Raw genomic sequence first — 16870 nt, forward strand, 5'->3', positions numbered from 1 at the left:
CCTGCAAGCCCACTCACCTCCTTCTTGTCCTTGGCGGCGCCCGCCTCTGCCTCCTCACCCTTGCTGCTGCCCTTTTTGTCCACCCACAGCTCTGACTTCTCCACCATGGTCCGCAGCCGGTCCAGCTCTGACCTGATCACCTTGTAGTTCTCCACGTCCTGGGCGGAGATCAGCAGCTGCACCTGAAGGCCGAGGACAGGGCTGCCTGGTAAGAGGGGCACCGCCGGGGCCACTGCCTCGTAGACTCCCGCCGCCCTCCCTGCTCCAGGCCTCTTCTCCTGGCATCTCCACGCCACCACCATTTCTCCTCACTGGGCCAAATCCTACTCAATGTTTATGGCCCTGCCTAAGTCCACCGCCTCCAGGAAGCCTTCCCTCATGGTCACAGGCCTCCTTGTGCTCTCCGTCATGAGCAGCCTCGTCGCCTAGCTTCAGTTGCTCAGACTCGTGTCACATGCTGCTATGGGCTGTCACTTGCTCACTTGGACCCTGAACAGGACAGGGCAAAGTGCAGTGACACCCCTGAATGCTGGCTGAAGAGGGACCTGAACCCTGACTCCCCCCTTACCCGCTGTGGGTCAGTGGGTAAGGGAGGAAAGCTCCCTGGGCCTCGATTTCCCTCTCTGTAAAAGAGGAAGGAGAGTAGTGACCACGTTGTCAGGGCTGCTGCGAGAATTGCAACGCTCAGTGCCTGGGACACAGCAAGCTCTTGCGAAGTGCACAGGGAGCTGTCGAGCCCAGGTGACATCACGATACAAAAGCAGCCGCCTTAGTCGGGGCTGAGGGCGTGCCAGGCGTGACCTAAAGCAGTCAGCAAAGGTGCACGTGACAGAGTCTGCAAACCATCAGTGCCGTCCACGTCGTACGAAATGACAGGCCTTCAGCCAGGCCGAGAGGAGATGAGGGCGGCCAGGACTTGGCCCTAACACCTTTAAGGAGCTCAGCAAAGCCAAGAACCCCGAATGTGCATCTAAGCTCCCCCCTGCGCTGTGAGCTCTCCATCACTGTTCACCCCCAGTGCCCAGCGCAGGCCAATGCGTGGCCGGGGCAGCCCCAGGAAGCCCCCTCAGGCCTTCTTTCCCGGACCCCCCGAGGGCTGGGCGCTCAGGAGGGGGCGGCACCTGCTTGAAGGTGTGCATGGCCTCCTGGCGCTGGCTGAAGTGCTTGAAGAGCAGCTGCAGGGCACCCGAGACGAGCGGCGCGTAGTCGTGCATGGTGAGGTGGATGAGCACGCGCAGGAACATGCGGCCGCCCTCGTCGTCCACCTCCAGCATGCTGCTGGTCTTCCTGCAGCACCGGGTGGGCACGGTTGGCGCACTCCCCGCTGTCCAAGGGGACAAGCGCACTCCCTGCCACCCGCTAGCACTTGCAGCGCCCAGGGTACTATTTGCTAAAAGTATCAACCATTTCTCACCAGTTTGTAAACACCCACTGCCCTGAGCTCCCCACGGGATCCCCATGTCCTCTAAGGTCCAGCAGGACTCCCCCGGATTAAGCAACTGAAGCAAAGACTATTAATATGGGATCCGCAGCCCCCCAAAGGGATTTCCTGGATAGAAGTTGGGGCCGTGAGCAGAGATGGGGAAAAGACTGCATCTTTATTTTACCAACCTCTAACCAAAAGCTACCATTTCCTTCAATGAGAAAAAAGGAGCAGTTACCTGTGACTTTGTCACCACTAAAAATCACTGATGTTTTCACATCACCTCAGAGCAGTGACAGAAATCTCGAAACATCGTTTACACTCATCACTGCTCGGAAGTAAAGGCACTAATGACACGTCGGGCACAGCTCGTTGTTTAATGTGTTAATAAAGAGACACACACACAACTGCCACTTCAAATTTGGTTTCTTCAATGTTGTGGTAAGTGTATCTCAATGTCATTGGTTTTCTTTCTAATTTTATTTGCTTTATGAATTTAAAAACGCCATTCTGAGAAGGGGTCCAAAAGCTTCACTGGACGCCAAGGGCATCCAGAAACGGTAAAGGGCCCCTACCTCCTGGGAGACCCCCAACTCCAGCCCTCTGTAGAGCAGGCTGCATACCCCCCACCCCCTCTCTGCTCTGGGACGGGGGGTGTCCTTCCCAGGCCCCAGCCAAGTCCTGATGCACCAACAGAGGCCCAACTGCCCCGAGTGAAGGCAGGGGAATGACCAGAATGACAGTGGGGTGGGGCAGGTAAGGGAGGGTCAGAGCACAAAGCCGGGGACCCCTGCCCCAGAGCCTGGGAAGGGGCTACAGGGGGAGTGAGAGAGGGAGAGGCCAGCCCCGGGCTTGGGAAACAGACCACCCCAAGAGGGGGTTGCCAGCCTGTGCCAGCCTCACCACCCAACCCCCCCCCAAAATCCCCCACACGACCCTGGCCTCACCCCACTCCAAACATGGCCTCTGCCTGTTCCCCGATGCGATCCAGGTTCATGTTGGCAGCTGTGGGGAGCAAGAGGGGACAGATGGGAGCAGGGGGCAGGTCCATGTGCTGGAAAGATGGGGAGCACAGGGGTGCGGGAACAGGGACATGCCCAAACCACCCCTTCCCCACTGGTTGGGTGGTAGCCCCTCTGCCCACTGCTTCCTGGAGTGGAGAGGGAACCAACCAGGGCAAGGACCAGAGCAGCCCCACTGCCCTGCAGGCCAGTGTTGGGGCAGAGTTCTGGGCTGGGGGTCAGGAGGCCTGGGCCCTGGTCTGGCTCAGCCTCTGACTGGCTGTGACCTTGGGCAAGTCCCTACTCCTCTACGGGCCCCAGTTTCCCCATTTAGGAAATGGAGCGAACGATCCCTGCCCTTCCGCCTCACTGTGGCAATTAAACGAGACAATGGAGAGGAAAGGCCTTTGCAGGTGAGGAAGCAGGGCCAGGGCTGGGGAGCAGGCTCCACTCCACTGCTGGGTATCCCTGGGCCTGAGGGCAGGGGTGGGGGCTCACTGGTGGAGTCGAAGGCGGGGGCTGTGCCATCGGCCCCGCTGTCCTGCATGGGAAAAACCTCCACAAACTCCTTCTTGAAGACGGACAGCAGGTAGGAGATGCGGTAATCCAGGCGCACGTTGAGGATGAACTGGAGAAGTGGACAGAGGATGGGGTGAGGACCAGCCCAGGGTCAGGAGGCCTATCCTGCTCCAGGAGGGGAGAGGGGTACCCTGAACGAGCTCTAGCACTCGGGGGTTTCAGAACACATGTTCAGCGATGCCCCCGGACATCCCAACCATAAAAATCAAGACCGCTCTCCCCAGGGAGGTTCCAGGGTGCCCTCTCCCCAGCTCCCACCCCAGTGATAGGGGATAGCACCTCCTCTCAGAATGAGGCAGAGACTCCCCTCCCGGCCCACTCAGTCCCTCTTTCCCAGGCTGGACGCTGACAGGAAAGGGAATGAAGCTCCCTACATCCAAAGGCCAACCCTTATCTTCCTTTCCTGTTCTCCCCATTGTACCCTGGGGCTCCTGGTCGGGGGGGGGGGGGCAGGGAACCCAAGACTGTGAGGGAGCAGGAGAGGCCCCTGTGGGGTCTGGGGTGAGGACACTGCATCTGCAGACACTCCCACTGGCCTCTGTCCTCATGGGGCGCAGAGCATCTGGACACAGCCAGGACTCAGATCTGAAAGGCCCCAGAATGAGTCAGAAGCCCCCTCCTCTGACTCTCCTGAACAGGCCCTGCCCAGCCTGGGTCCCCAAGGAGGTCACTGCATTACCCCTCCCGTCCTCTGGCGGCAGCGAGGCAAAAGTAAGGGTCCCCATCCCTCCTCAGGATGCTACCAGCCCCTTCCCCAAGTGTTCTGGGGAGTCTCAGACGAGATCAGAATAGGGATGACTGGGTCTGCCCTGCCGGGAAACGGGCTCTGCTTCAAAATCTCTGTGTGACCGCGGCCATGTCCCCTCCCTGCTTTTACTTTCCTCATTCGTACAATGGGAGGTCAGAGCTGGACTTTAGTGCATGCCACATCACCGGGAGGGGTTGTCACAGCACAGACTGCGCGCCCGGCCTCCAGTGTCTCTGATCTGTAGGACTTGGGTGGGGCCCGAGAACGTGCATTTCTAAGTTCCCAGGTGAGGCTGATGCTGCTGGTCCAAGGACCACACTTAGAGAACCATGGGGCTAGACAGCTGACCACCGTGGAGCCTTCCAGGACTAGATACTGTGATCTGAGGGGGGTTCACCCGGCCCAACCTCCCCGTCCCTGCCTCCACTCTCCTTTCCTATTCCTGACACCTCCCACCACGGTGCTGGCCCAGCCACCTGCAGGATTTCCAGGATCTTCAGCTTGGTCTCCATCACCACGATGTCTTCATTCTCCTCAAACTTGCTTCTGTCCAGGGGCTCAGCGGCACCGGCCCCAGCAGACAGGGTGGGGGCACCAAAGACAGACTGCTTGCGGCTCAGCACCATGGTGGACATCATGTGGCCCACGCCCTGGATGGACCGCCGCACGTTCTTGCCTGCAGAGTGGAGAGCAGGAGTGGGTCACAGAGGGTACCAGCAGGGGCCCCCAGTCTGACTCTGTCTCCACCAGCTTCAGGGCAAAGCCATGCTAAGGAAGGGACAAGGCTAACCCAGGAAGGCTTCCTGGGGGAGGTGAGCTTTAAGCCAAATCTGGGGGAAAAACAGAGAACCAGGGCAAAGGCAAACTGTGTGGGGAGATCAGTGAGGATTCTCAGGTGGAAAATCATGGGAGCTGCTACAGAGCATGGGGACTGAGGGGACAGTGTGGGGAGCACCAAAATCCAGGTGTCAGTCTCTATGCACTTTTTGTTTAGATGACCTTATGCGACCTGGGGCTGTCCCCGAGGGCAAGAACTGTGGCTCACCCCTCAGACTGCCCTCTTCCTCCTCACACTCCCCAGTAGCTGGGCTGTGTCCCCCATCTGACTGGGAGCTCCCCAGGCAGGGCCTGTGTCTCCCCTCCTCCCCCACCATGTCCCTCAAGATCAAGCTGTGTTGGAAGGTAGCTCGCCCAGACCCGGGGTCTCCACAGCACCTGGGCAGGGGGCCCGGCTCGGCCAGCCGAGGTTGGAGGGGATCGAGCACAAACACGCCCCTTTGCAGCAGAGCCAGGAGGCAGGCTGCACAGGGGGGTAGACCAGAGAGGGCTTCCAGGGCTGGGAGGGGACTGAGGCGCCCCCTGGGGCGGGTAGCGGAGGGGCCAGGCCGGGCCTCACCGCCGGGGTCCTCATAGGCCTGCAGCATGGCCGGGGGGCCCTGCACGCAGTCGATGATGCCGAGCAGCGTGCGCGTGAGCCGCAGCAGCTCGCTGAAACTGTAGAAGCCGAAGTAGATGAGATTGTGCGCCAGGCTGACCACCTGCGGAGGGGCGGGGCCGAGGTGAGTGTGGGCGGGGCCAAAGAGTGATAGGCGGGGCCAAGACGGGAACCTGGGCTAAGCCGGGGAGAGGCGTGACCTCTGGGAGGGTGGCCTGCGTGGACATGGAACCAAGGGTCTCAGACAAGGCCAGCCCCACCCAGGAGGTTACTGAGAAAGACAGGCTTGCAAAGGAGGCCACCATGAGGGGGATAGGGCAGAAATGCAGGGGGGGGGGGGGGGGGGGGGTCCCGCCAGGAGCCTGTGACAGCCCCAGGCTGATGGGATGAGTAGACTGGGGCAGGCAGCGCTCCCCCAGCACCAGAGTCCCAGCGGTCTATGGAGTCCCCCTGCACTGGCTGAGGGCACTGAGGGAAGGGAGGTGGTGGACCCCACAGCCCACCCCTGCAGGCGACAGAGGCCCAGGGAGCAGACAAGCCAGATCCCGGCTGAGCCCCAGCCCACCTCGAAGGTGAGCTTGTTCTTCTCCTCGTTGGCGAAGGGCACGGCCTCGCTGACCACGTTGTTGAGGTAGTCCTCCACAAACTCCATGGTGCTGGCGAACTTGTTCTTCTTGTCGTCTCGGGAGGCGTTGAGGTTGGAATCGTAGCTGGGGGTGGAGGTGGTGAGGGTTAGGGTCCCTGAGACCATCCCACCCCAGCCTTGCCTGGCCCCCCTGCCCCCACCCATCTCACTCCTTGATGGTGATGGCTGTGGGGATCTCAGTCCAGAGACGGGCAAACTTGACGGGCGTGACCAGTTCCTGGGGGTCGCGGTCCACATGCACGTGCAGCATCAGGTGGCAGAAGGAGGCGCGCAGGTCAAAGGGCAGCATCTCGTCGGCCATGCACAGGAAGATCAGGTCAACGCCCAGCTGCTGGGAGATCTCGTCGATGGCCAGGTACTGCCGGTCCAGGCACATGCGGGCAAAGAGCTTCAGCTGGTACCTGCGGACAGGGAGAAGGTGAGGACACGGCAGGTGGGGGCTGGCAAGGGCTGCTAGCTCTTGGGCCTGGGCTTTTGAGGACTCGAGAAAGTGGCAAAGGGACTCAGGTTAAACCATGCACCAGCCACTATGACAGAAAGGACACAGTTCCGAGGAAGAGAGGAATTAGGAGTATTTGTAAATCTCCCCCTCCTGGCTACGGAGGAAAACGCTTTCCGGCTCATCCAGCACAGGTCTTCTTGGGAAGAGGGACAGCACAGAGAAAGGCCGGGAGAGGCGGGGAGAAGAGGGCAGTGAAGGAACCAGCCCCAGGCAGGAACGGTGCGGGCAAGGCCGGGAGAGAGAGGGGAAGTGAGCTGCTGGTGGAAGGGGCGAGACCACGATGGAGGAGTGACAGAAAGGAGGACGGGAGGAAGCTTTGTGGGGCCCGGGTGATGTCGTGCCCTCTGCTTCCTCCTCAGAGCCCCGCATTACCGACCACGGGCTCCAGAGCCAGGCGGCCTGGGTTTGAACCGTGGCTCACCAGTTATGGCTGGGTAACCTCAGGCAAGTTCCTGAACCTCTCGGTGCCTGTCTCCCCCACTTTACAATCAGGGTAATGACAGTCCCTACCTCCCGGGGTTGTTGTGGGGCTTAAATGAGTGATCAGGTGAAGTGCTTTGAACAGGGCCTGGCATATAGGAGCATCTGATAACTGTTAGCTAGTATTCTTGCTTTTAAAATATATGTCTGGAGCCAGGTTTGGGTTTCCTTCAGGCCTGGGCACTGTGCTGAACCCGGCCTCAGGGCCACCCTGTGCTCCTTGGGCTCCACTGGTGGCCTTCCCTTGGTCTCCCTGGTGGAGGCCACGTGGCAGGCGAGTGGAGGCAGGAGCCCCATCTGAAGCTGTTGGAGCTCGGCCATGGCAGGACTGGCCAAGGCCTCTGAGAAGGCCAAGGGCACGGGAAGCTCTGAGGAGGGGATGGAGCGGGGACTGGGGCACCTGTAGTAGCTGAGCACGTTCTCATCGTGGGCATTGCCAGCCCGCGCCTCCTGGGCCAGCTGCCTCACGCTCTTCTCATGGTGCTCGTTGTTCCTGTCGGTCCAAGTGAGCCACACCTCCTCCTCTGAGTACTCGATGCTCAGGTACTCGTGCGACTGGGCCATCTCCTTCACCGGCCGGAGCCTGCAGACCAACGCCACCCATCACAGGGAGTGGGGGGCCGGGGCAGGACTCCTCCCATTCCCAGAGCCCTCCCTGAGCTGGGCTGAGTGCCAGCTCAGGCTCCCATGCTGCCTCCCAGCTTGGGACCCCAAACAGACCATGAGCCTCTCAGGGAAGGGGCCGTGGCTCACTCTCTCTCCTCTGTGCTCCCCTCTCCCCCACACAGTGCCACACAGAGCTGGGCACATGGCAGGCACTGGGCACATATCTGCAGAGAGCGTGGTGCCAGTTCTACCCCGAACTCAGACGGGGCCCAAGCTCTAAGGAGGCCGGCAAGCCGGCCAGGGTGGAGCCCTGGCTGTGGGTGGGAGACGGGGCAGCCGGCTCACTCGGTCTGGATGAGGATGTCGCTGTTCTTGGGGTCCAGCACACACTTGCAGATGAGCTCCTGAGTGACGGGGATGGCGATGTGGTTGGACACACACAGGTCGGAGAGGTAGTCCAGGAATCTGGGATGGTGACAGCAGTGGGGGAGGGGGCTCAGAGGCTGGCCCGGTGGGGATGAAGCCCACCCTCCTCCTTCCCCGGCGGGCTCCCTGGACCAGTTACTGCCCCTACTCCCTCTCCAAAGCTTGGAGACAGGTGTGACGGACTCCCAGCTGCCCAGGGAGGGACAACCCATGGACACCTGGGGCAGGGAGGAGGTAGACAGGGACGCAGGGGGTCAGGCACAAGGACAAGAGTGATATTCAAAATACTTAACAACTGGTTCAATACAGGCACTGACTTTGTCACCAGAGAAGGGTCTGGAGCCTCCTGCCGGACCAGGAGTCAACCCTCCTGTTGCTACATTGGGCCCAATGTGGGAGGGGGCCCTGGGAGGGGCTGGGGAGGCCAGGGCCTCAGAGAGGCGGCAGTTCACCAACAGAGGCAGAAGTATTTCCGAATTTTAACAACCAACACCGGCTGACTTTCTCCCCTGCGCAGGGGTGGGAAGGAGGAGGGAGGGGCACGGGAGGGGAGGCGGGTGGGCCCACCTGGGCTCTCGGTTCTTGCGCACGAGGCTGACGAAGGTCTCCACCTCGGTCTTAGTGATGTGCTTCTCCAGGAGCTTGCGGTTGTTATGCAGCAGGGCGGTGATGGTGTCCTCGGCCAGGATGTCGTAGCCAATCTGGGACTGCATCATCCCGAACTGCTTGGCGATGTGCTCCTGGGGGCACACGGGCTGGGGGTCACGGGGGCCCAGCTCCGCTCTGGACACTGCCCCCAGGCCCCAAGACGGGGCCCCGACACTGGCAGGGGCCCCCGACCCAGCACTGGGTGGAAGAACGGGTTTATGTGATACGGTTGTTCAGCTCGCGGTCTGTCTCCCTACCAGAGCAAAACCTCCACAAGGCGGGGACCTTGTCTGTGTGGCAGGACCAGCTACATAATTTGTGGGGCCCAGTGCAAAATGAAATAGTGGGAGCCTTGGTCAATAGTTAAGATTTCAAGATGGCAAAAGCAGAGCATTAAACCCAGTGCGCGGCCCTTCTGAGCAGGGAGCCAGGTGGTACGCCCTGAAGCTGGCCTACTGTGTGCCTCCCTACTAGCCCCAGGGCCTAACACCGTGCCTGCACACAGTAAATATTCACTGAGTAAATGAAAGCATGAGCAAGCGAGCGAGGGAGGCAGGCAGCGAGCAGGTGGGCGGCCCGGGCAGAGGGCGCAGGCAGTCACAGGGAACAGGCGGCAGCACACCTACCTGGTTCTTGCGGTAGTCCTCCTGGGAATGGCGCAGCACGCGGTAGCAGAGGCGGAACATGTGCTGGTAGGGGGCATTCTTCTGGTCCGACAGCTCTTCCAGCCGCACCAGGGGGCCCTCACCCCCCTTGTCGCGGAATGGGGCCTTGAGAATGCCAAAGATCTGGGGGAACAGGGAGGATGAGGAGGGGTCCCCCACTCCTTCCCACACCCCTAATTATCCCAGGAACCCTAAGCCCCAACTGGCCCTGTCCCAAAGCCACCCCGACATTAACCCCCGGCTAATTCTAAGCTGGACTGCCACCCCAGCCCACCCCATCGGCCCCAGGTCCAGCCCTCATGCCCTACTCCTGGCCGGGATCCCGAGGCCGGCCTCAGCCCTCACTCCCCGACATGAACTCTAATCCCAGCTCAGATCCTGGGCCCGGCTCAGCCTCTGGGGGAAGAGCAGAGGGTCACCAACGCTCAGGGGGCTGAGGCTAAGGGAAAAGGCAGGCCAGGCCGGCGTGGCCAGAGCTTAAGAGACGAGACCCAGGCCAGTCGCATCACAAAAAATGTAATTACAAAACTCAGAAAGGCGGGGGGTGGGATGGGGGTGAAAAACTGATCTAGAACAGGCCAAAGAGAATCGAATGGAAGGAGAAAACCTAAAAACAAGCTTCAAAAAGACATGTTGAGAAACGTCATACGGATTGGGTGTAATTGCTCATTTTCTGAGGTGTGATGAAGGTGCCGAGGTCATATGGGGCAGCGCCCTTATTCTCGGGAGGTGCACACTGAGCACTTGAGGGCGAGGCGCACCCTGTGTGAGATGCGCGGATGGAAGAATGCGTGTGTAGATGTGGGTCCATGAAGCCAAACTGGCCACATGGTAACAACTGAACTCAGGCGTGGGACGCAGTGTTCACAGCACTATTCTTTCAAGACTTTCCAAGTATTCGAACATTTTCATAATAAAAACTTAGGGAAAAAAAAGTTTCAAAGAGCACACTTCTGGACGCCACATCCTAAGTTCAAATCCCAGCCCTGCTGCTTCCTGGCTGTGTGCTCTCGGTCCGGCTGCGCCAACCTCTGTGTACCTCAGTTTCCTCACGGGGTGAGGGGATCGGATGAGTTAATACATGGAGGGCACTGAGAGCACAGCCTGGCACACAGTAAGTGCTCAATAAATATTGGTTTTTTGAAAGGGAGCGATGAGAAAGGGCAGGGAGACTGCAGCTCAACCCGAGACGGGCGGGCGAACTCGTGAAAAAGGCATGCTGTTCCCCCTCCCACAGGCCTGCCGCTGCAGGTCCAGATGCCGCCGGCCGCACCCCCACACCCGTGCACACGCACCTGTTTGAGGATGTTCTGTTCCCTCATCAGCTTCTGCCGCTCCCGGTTGGGCTTGGTGACCGTGATGTCCAGCACGTTCTGCCCATTATTGGGGACGTCGCTGACGAAGAACACCAGGTCCTCCAGCAGCTGGATGACAAACCTTCACAAAGGGACACGGGGATGATGAGTGTGAGGCACCGACCCTGGAAACCCCCCCAGGACTCCCGCATCACGTGCCCCCCCGTGGGACACCAGCCCTTCCCCAAACATGGCTCTCAGGCCCTGCTGTCCAAAGCACAGAGCCCATCATCCACCTGCAGCTTCTCTCCCAGCTTCACCCCGATCTGCTCTCAAAACACACCCCTTCCCCCACCCACCCTGCATTCCGAAGTGCCCCCAAGACAAAGAATCTCAGGGTACTCCAATCTGGAAAGGAATAGGGCACAAGGAGGGGGGGCGATTTTTGGTGTGAAGGGCTCTGTGTTTCCATCCTGACTCTGCCACTTACTGGCTGTGTGACCCTGGACAAGTCTCTTAACTTCTCTGAGCCTGAGTCCCATCATCAGTAACACAGGGGTAATGATGGCTCCGTCACACCGTTCATTCTGGGAGTATGTGAGCAGTGAGGCAGGGGCCAGTCCCCACCTGTCTCTCCCGCCCCAGCCAGCCTGCCCGGCTCCTGCTTTGTGGCTCCTTTGTTCATGAACTACAGACCCCTGGAGGACAAGGCCTCTCGGGACACCTCAGTAACCCTGCCCCCGGCCCACCTGCGGTCGTTCTGGCTGATGAAGCCCTCGTTAAGTTTCTCCACGGCGCTGGCCAGCATGGAGCTGGCATCGTTGGCAAAGTCCAGGTCTCGGATCTCGGACACGGGCACCGACACGATGGCAAAGGCCTCCTTGTCCTCCTTGGTGGGGCAGGTGCCCAGCTGCAAGGACAGAGGTCAGCAGGCCACCCAGGAACAAGCCTGGCCCCAGCCCTGGCCCCCGCCCCGGCGGCCCGCACCATGAGCCGGATGGGCCGCTCCTCCTCCACGTCAATGGGCACGTTGGTGCTCTGGATCCACGTGTTGGTGCAGAGGTGCCGCAGCCGGACGTACGAGTTCCTGCAGGTAGGGCGGGGGCAGGGCTGCAGACGGCGCCCCGGAGCGCATCCCTGCTGTCCACCCACCGTACCCCCAACAGCTTCACCTTCCACCTGACTCCTCACCAGCAGCCACGGGGCAGGGGCACTGTCCACTCCAGGTGAGGAGCCCGAGCCAGAGAAACGCACCAGCCGTGTGCTAACAGCTACCCTTCCCGGGCCCACAGGCCTTCCCCACTCCCCAGACCCAGAGCGCTTCCTAAGCCAAGGCTTGCTCATAAACGTGGGACCAAAATTCATTTGGACAAATGAGGCTATTTACACTATTTATCCCATTTAGTGTCAACGTGCATCCGTTTCACAGCAGAAATACTCATGTCTGTGATTATGAAATAGAATTACCTTTCCGAAATGAAAAAGACTATGAATCTCCAAATGCATCAGGCCCAAGAATTTCAGGTAAGGGGTCACGGGCCTACAGTGACTCAATTAATTCTCCCATCAGCCCTGTTGATGGGCAGACTTGCTACTCCCATGTTACAGGTGGGGGGAAGTCAGGGCAAAGTAAGCTGCCCGAGGTCACACCCTAGTAAATGCTAAAGCCTGAGTGACACTCAGAAGTTTCTTGATGTTTCGTCCTAGAATCTCAGGGCTGGGGGGCTTTAAAAGTCAGGGCCCAGCTCCCCTGCCCAGTGTACCCTGGACAAACTGTCGTGCAGCCTGTGCCGGGGCACCCAGACCGGCTGGGACGAGTGGCTGCTAAAGAACACTGGCAAGAAGGCCTCTGACAGAGCAACAAGCACAAGGCAGCACCCCGCGCACAGAACCCAGGGCCCGGCCCATGGCGGGCGTCCCATGGTGGTCAGCTCCCTCCAGGTCTCAGAGCTGGAGCCCCAGAGGGACGGGTCGTGCAGATCCCGAGGCCAAAGGACCTCAGGAGGACAGAGGAGTTGGGGATGCGGGGAGTCCAAGGACAGGATGGCCCAGCCTGGGCACCCCCAGCCAGCCCCAAGGCACGCAGCACACACCCACCGGGGCACGAAGGAGTCAGTTTTCTGCAGCGTGGTTGGGTCCAGTTCAAAGAGGGAGGCGATGTCGTTGCCGTGGGGCACAGCCACCAGGCGGTACTTGATCTTCTCCCCAGCGTTCCGGCGACCTGTGCGGCTCTGGGCACCCTGGGGTGAGGACCCCAATTCAGGCAGGAGCCCCTCCCTCCCCTCAGAGGCCCTGAAACCACCGGGGATCCCACCTGAGAGGCCATCTCCCTCCAGCCCTCCTCCCAGGGTTTTGGGGGCCCCCTGCCCCGCCCACACCCAGAGCGGCTCACAGTCACCCCTCTCCCGGCCCCGGAGCCCTGCTTCGGGCCTCACCGTTCCTGCTGCCTTGGGATCAGACACGTCACCCTTGTAGCTGGGGTTCTCCTGGACAGAAATACAAGATGGGGGAGCTACTGGACACCAAGCTGTGCCCACATGACCCCCACCACAAAACAAGGTCCACACGTGGCCCAGGGTCAGGTCAGGCAGCCCCCACCCTCCCAAGGTGCCCATCCCAGCCCCAAAACCCCATGATAGCCCCCAGCCCTACCCTTCATGGCCCCCTCCCTAGGCCCACAGATGAACACACACACACACACACAAATACCCCAATACACACAAGCCTGTGCAGCATGGACAAACATGGAGGTCAAATCTAAGTCCCACAAGGGCTGGGCATTTTGCTCACTGCTGCACCCCCAGTGCCTAGAACTGCTCCTGGCACAGGGTGGGGGCGCAGTAACATTGATTAGGCTCATTGACAGTCATGTACTTATTTGATACTATTTGTTAAATAAATGCATGAGACACACACGTGTCTATGTGTGCAGACGTGCACCAGGCCCACATGCTCGTGCACACGCACATGCACGCACAGCCTGAGCTCCCAGGATGCCCGTGCCTCCCGCTCACCTCGGCAGCCAGGTAGTTGCCGGTGGCCAGATGCTTGAAGCGGTACAGGCCATTCCAGTGGCCAGCTCCTCCACGGCAGGGGTCGTGGTGCACCACCTGGGGGGTGCAGGGGTGAGGCAGGAAGAAGAGACTGACCAGGAGGGGGAGCTCCGACCCTGGGGAGACCGGGAGGGAGGGCACTAGGAGGCCTAGAGAGCTCTGGGTGGGTAGCGCCTGGACCCTCCCTGGCCCCTTGGCTGTGCAGGGGCTCAGAGGAGAGACGGGTTGGCCTCCCACCCTGCGGGATGACGGGGAAGAGGGAGGGGTGGAGCCCAGGGCCGGAGAAAAGGGCTGAGTCCTGGGCACCGGAAGCAGGGCTCTAACCTCCACCTCCCAGAGGGCGTTGGAGCTGGTGGCCGAGGTGGCAGACTGGCGCAGCGTGGTACGCAGGAACACCTGCAGCTTGCCCTTGTACTCGTCACATGTCAGGAACTTCTCCTGCTCTGCGTGGAACAGCCGCACCACGTCTCCCTGCAGGCAGCGGGTGGGTGCTCAAGATGGACAAGGACCAACCTCACCCGCCTGAGACGCAGGCGCAGCCGGCTGGGCCCCTCTTGCTTCTTCCAGAGCCGCCAAGCAGAGGGTGAGATGCGCACTGAGCCCCACCTGAGGGAGGCCAGGACTGGGCACGCCACCCACAGCCCTCAGCCCAGACCCAAGGCCACAACATCCGGACGGACAGCTGGCATGGGACGTGCTCTTACCCAGAGCTTTCTCGGGCCTTCTCCTGTTTGAACCTGCCCTTGATCACCTCCCTCCCTGATATGTACCTCTAGAAACCCCACCTGACCTCTAAAGGCCAATCGAAGTCACCCCTCCAGGCAGACAGGAGGGCTCGCTCCTCCTGGGGTCTCCCCAGGCCCATGGCTGCACCTCTCCTAGGCCCTTGCTGTCTGAGTACCAGGAGACCATGCCCATTTCTTTGGCTCCCTACCGGCCTGGAGCAGCTGGAGTGCCGGGACTGTGGCCTGTTGATCTCCATAGCTTTGGACACAGATCAACTTTCAATCCTGGCTCTGCTCTTACAAGCTGTGTGACCTTGGGAAAGTCCCTTAACATCTCTGAGCCTCAGTTTCCTCTCCTGTAAAATACTAGCACCTCCTGGCAGAAATTGTGATGATCATAATTTGTATAATGAAGTAACACTGGACACGTCTCACATGCCAGCCACAGTGGGAGCACCTTACACGAATTTTCTCCTTAACCCTCGCACTAACCCTCTGGGGACAGACACCATTATCCCCATTTGACAGGTGGAGAAACTCAGGCACAGAGAAGGTAAGTGTCCTGCCAAGGGTCACGCACCTAGTGACAAATGGGACAAGAATCCAGGCGCAGCTCCAGTGCCCACATCCTCATCTCTCCACCTCCCATCCTCCTGCAGTGGGCCTGCCACCCAGCAGGCCCTCAGTGTAGGCTGCACTTCCAGCATCATCACTAATAACATCTTCTGTCTTCCCTACACTTGCAGGACACAAAGGACTCAGTCGACATCTGTGCACTAAGGCATGAGAGTGTGACCGAGGGAACGAATGAATGTACACAGGCTGGGCCAGTGACGATGGCAGAACCTACTGACTTTTTGTAGCCAGGCAGTGCTGGGTGAGAGCGAAAAAGGGGCTCTGTACACTCAAATCTCATTCCTGAGGTGCCTGGAGTCTAACCGCAGAGCCACGACAGAGTCACCGAAACCACTCCGGACGGCACCACGGGGTTTGGCCAGTGATGCTTCATTTTCTGAGTGCTGCACAGAGTTGGGAATGTAATGTGTAATCGGGGGAGGCTTCTGGGGGGAGGTGGCACATGGGCTGGGCCTTGATGCATGTGTGGATGATGTGCAGCCTTAAGGGAGAGAGGGAAAGGCATGTGCACACAGCATGAGCGGATGGGAAACAGCCTGGGAGGTGGCAGGGAGGCGGGGGGCGAAGGGCTGAGGCAGCCCTAGGGGGCAGGAAAGTCTGAGAGAGCAGCCTGGCTGGGAGAGGAGGGTAAATGGAGCCACTGCAGGTGTCTGAGCAGGGGAGGGCGCAGCGCACAGGGTGCTCCTGAGGTGGCTGCTCAGGGGCCTGTCACCTGTCCCTCTAACGGGTATCATGGTCAAGTGAACCTGCCGAGTCCCCCAGCTGAGGACCCCCACCTTCTTCGCTACCCCAAGTCTGCCCCTCCACGTGCCGCCTGCTCCCCAACAGGCTGGTTCCATCCACTGCAGCCCCGCTTGAGTGACCTCTGACCTCTCCTCTCTTCTCCCGCGTCTCGGGGTTTCTCTAATGCTCTCTCCAGCCCTCCTGCCACCCTCTGCTCTGGTCCCTCCCAAAGTCTTTACTGCGGTATTTCCCAGCAGTCCTGTCCTCGGCAGGCTCGTCCCCTCCCCACCTGGCAATCCTTTATGTCCTAGTGCCCATGCCAGCAGGTCTGGACCAGGCCACAGGCCCTGACCTAGCAACCTCACACCCTTGTCTACAAGGGCACAGGGCAAAGGGTAGGGGCCTGGCCGGGATCCACGGAGCAGGCCTCTGGGAGGGGATGGGGTGTTCAAGGGTCTGGGCCCACCTCAAGGTGGGGGGATGGAGACCCCAGCCCAGTTGGGGCCTGTGGGTGGGGCCCTGCGCTTGTGGAGGGAGGCTGGAGTGGGGTGCAGAGCCAGAGACAGGGGCGCATGGAGGGGAGGGTCAGACGGGAAGCAGAGCTGGGTACGTGGTAGGTGGGAGAAGGCAGGAAGGGGGACCTGTGGGGGCGGGGCAGGGCAGCTAGCAAGCAGAAGGCAGTGGGGTGGTGGGGGGAGCTCCCAGTTCTTACCCCTTTCAACACTTCCTCCAGGTGGTCTCGGAACTGCATAAACAGGTTGATCTTCCAGCTGGTGTTGCAGTTCACAGAGTTGACCTGGGGAAGGGCAGAGACCCATGATGCCAGCAGCCCCCGGCCACTGGGGAGAGGGGCAGTGCTGAAGGCCCGGAGAGGGGGTGAGGGGAGGGCAAGCCCAGCCACGTTAGAGCACAAGGAGGAGTGACTTCTCCCAGCCAGGGCCCCTGACCCCAGCCCAGCTGCCCTCGGGCTGCCAACCTGTCGGGCAGAGAAAGGGGGCAGATGGTGGGAGACAAGTGGGGGAGCAGTGAGGCCCAGCTCGTCCAGAGGGCCACATGGGACGAAGGAAGAGACCCTGGTGGGGAGGGGGTGTCTCTACTCTCAGTGGTTGTGGACGCCCCTCCTCTGCACGGCTGGCCCCACCACCCCACTCACCTCCTTGCAGCCGGCATTGTCACTGAGCTCATAATTGCTGGCATGCAGAGGCTGCCCTGCGTTGACGGGATTCAGGATCACCTTGTCCCCCACAACCACCTATGGGGACAGGCAGAGCAGGGTGAG

At 60.3% G+C, this 16870-nt stretch overlaps 1 protein-coding gene across 4 annotated transcripts in view; it reads right to left on the bottom strand.

The window, feature by feature from the left end:
- The window catches only part of ITPR3 (inositol 1,4,5-trisphosphate receptor type 3), a 66611-nt gene that overhangs the window by 20314 nt on the left and 29427 nt on the right, over positions 1 to 16870 (bottom strand). For all 4 annotated transcript variants that reach the window (XM_046640021.1, XM_046640020.1, XM_046640023.1 and 1 more), the window contains 21 exons: positions 16745 to 16843; positions 16304 to 16387; positions 13832 to 13978; positions 13469 to 13564; positions 12890 to 12940; positions 12552 to 12694; positions 11442 to 11541; positions 11204 to 11364; positions 10455 to 10596; positions 9121 to 9282; positions 8414 to 8586; positions 7766 to 7885; positions 7215 to 7397; positions 5982 to 6233; positions 5752 to 5896; positions 5148 to 5289; positions 4228 to 4427; positions 2923 to 3052; positions 2371 to 2428; positions 1122 to 1287; positions 18 to 182 (listed from right to left, as the gene is read on the bottom strand). In XM_046640021.1, the coding sequence (XP_046495977.1) occupies positions 18 to 182; positions 1122 to 1287; positions 2371 to 2428; positions 2923 to 3052; positions 4228 to 4427; positions 5148 to 5289; positions 5752 to 5896; positions 5982 to 6233; positions 7215 to 7397; positions 7766 to 7885; positions 8414 to 8586; positions 9121 to 9282; positions 10455 to 10596; positions 11204 to 11364; positions 11442 to 11541; positions 12552 to 12694; positions 12890 to 12940; positions 13469 to 13564; positions 13832 to 13978; positions 16304 to 16387; positions 16745 to 16843 (2919 nt within the window). The remainder of the gene's footprint in view (positions 1 to 17; positions 183 to 1121; positions 1288 to 2370; positions 2429 to 2922; positions 3053 to 4227; positions 4428 to 5147; positions 5290 to 5751; positions 5897 to 5981; positions 6234 to 7214; positions 7398 to 7765; positions 7886 to 8413; positions 8587 to 9120; positions 9283 to 10454; positions 10597 to 11203; positions 11365 to 11441; positions 11542 to 12551; positions 12695 to 12889; positions 12941 to 13468; positions 13565 to 13831; positions 13979 to 16303; positions 16388 to 16744; positions 16844 to 16870) is intronic.

Source organism: Equus quagga, chromosome 15, assembly GCF_021613505.1.
Source record: "Equus quagga isolate Etosha38 chromosome 15, UCLA_HA_Equagga_1.0, whole genome shotgun sequence".
Classification (NCBI taxonomy): Eukaryota; Metazoa; Chordata; class Mammalia; order Perissodactyla; family Equidae; genus Equus; species Equus quagga.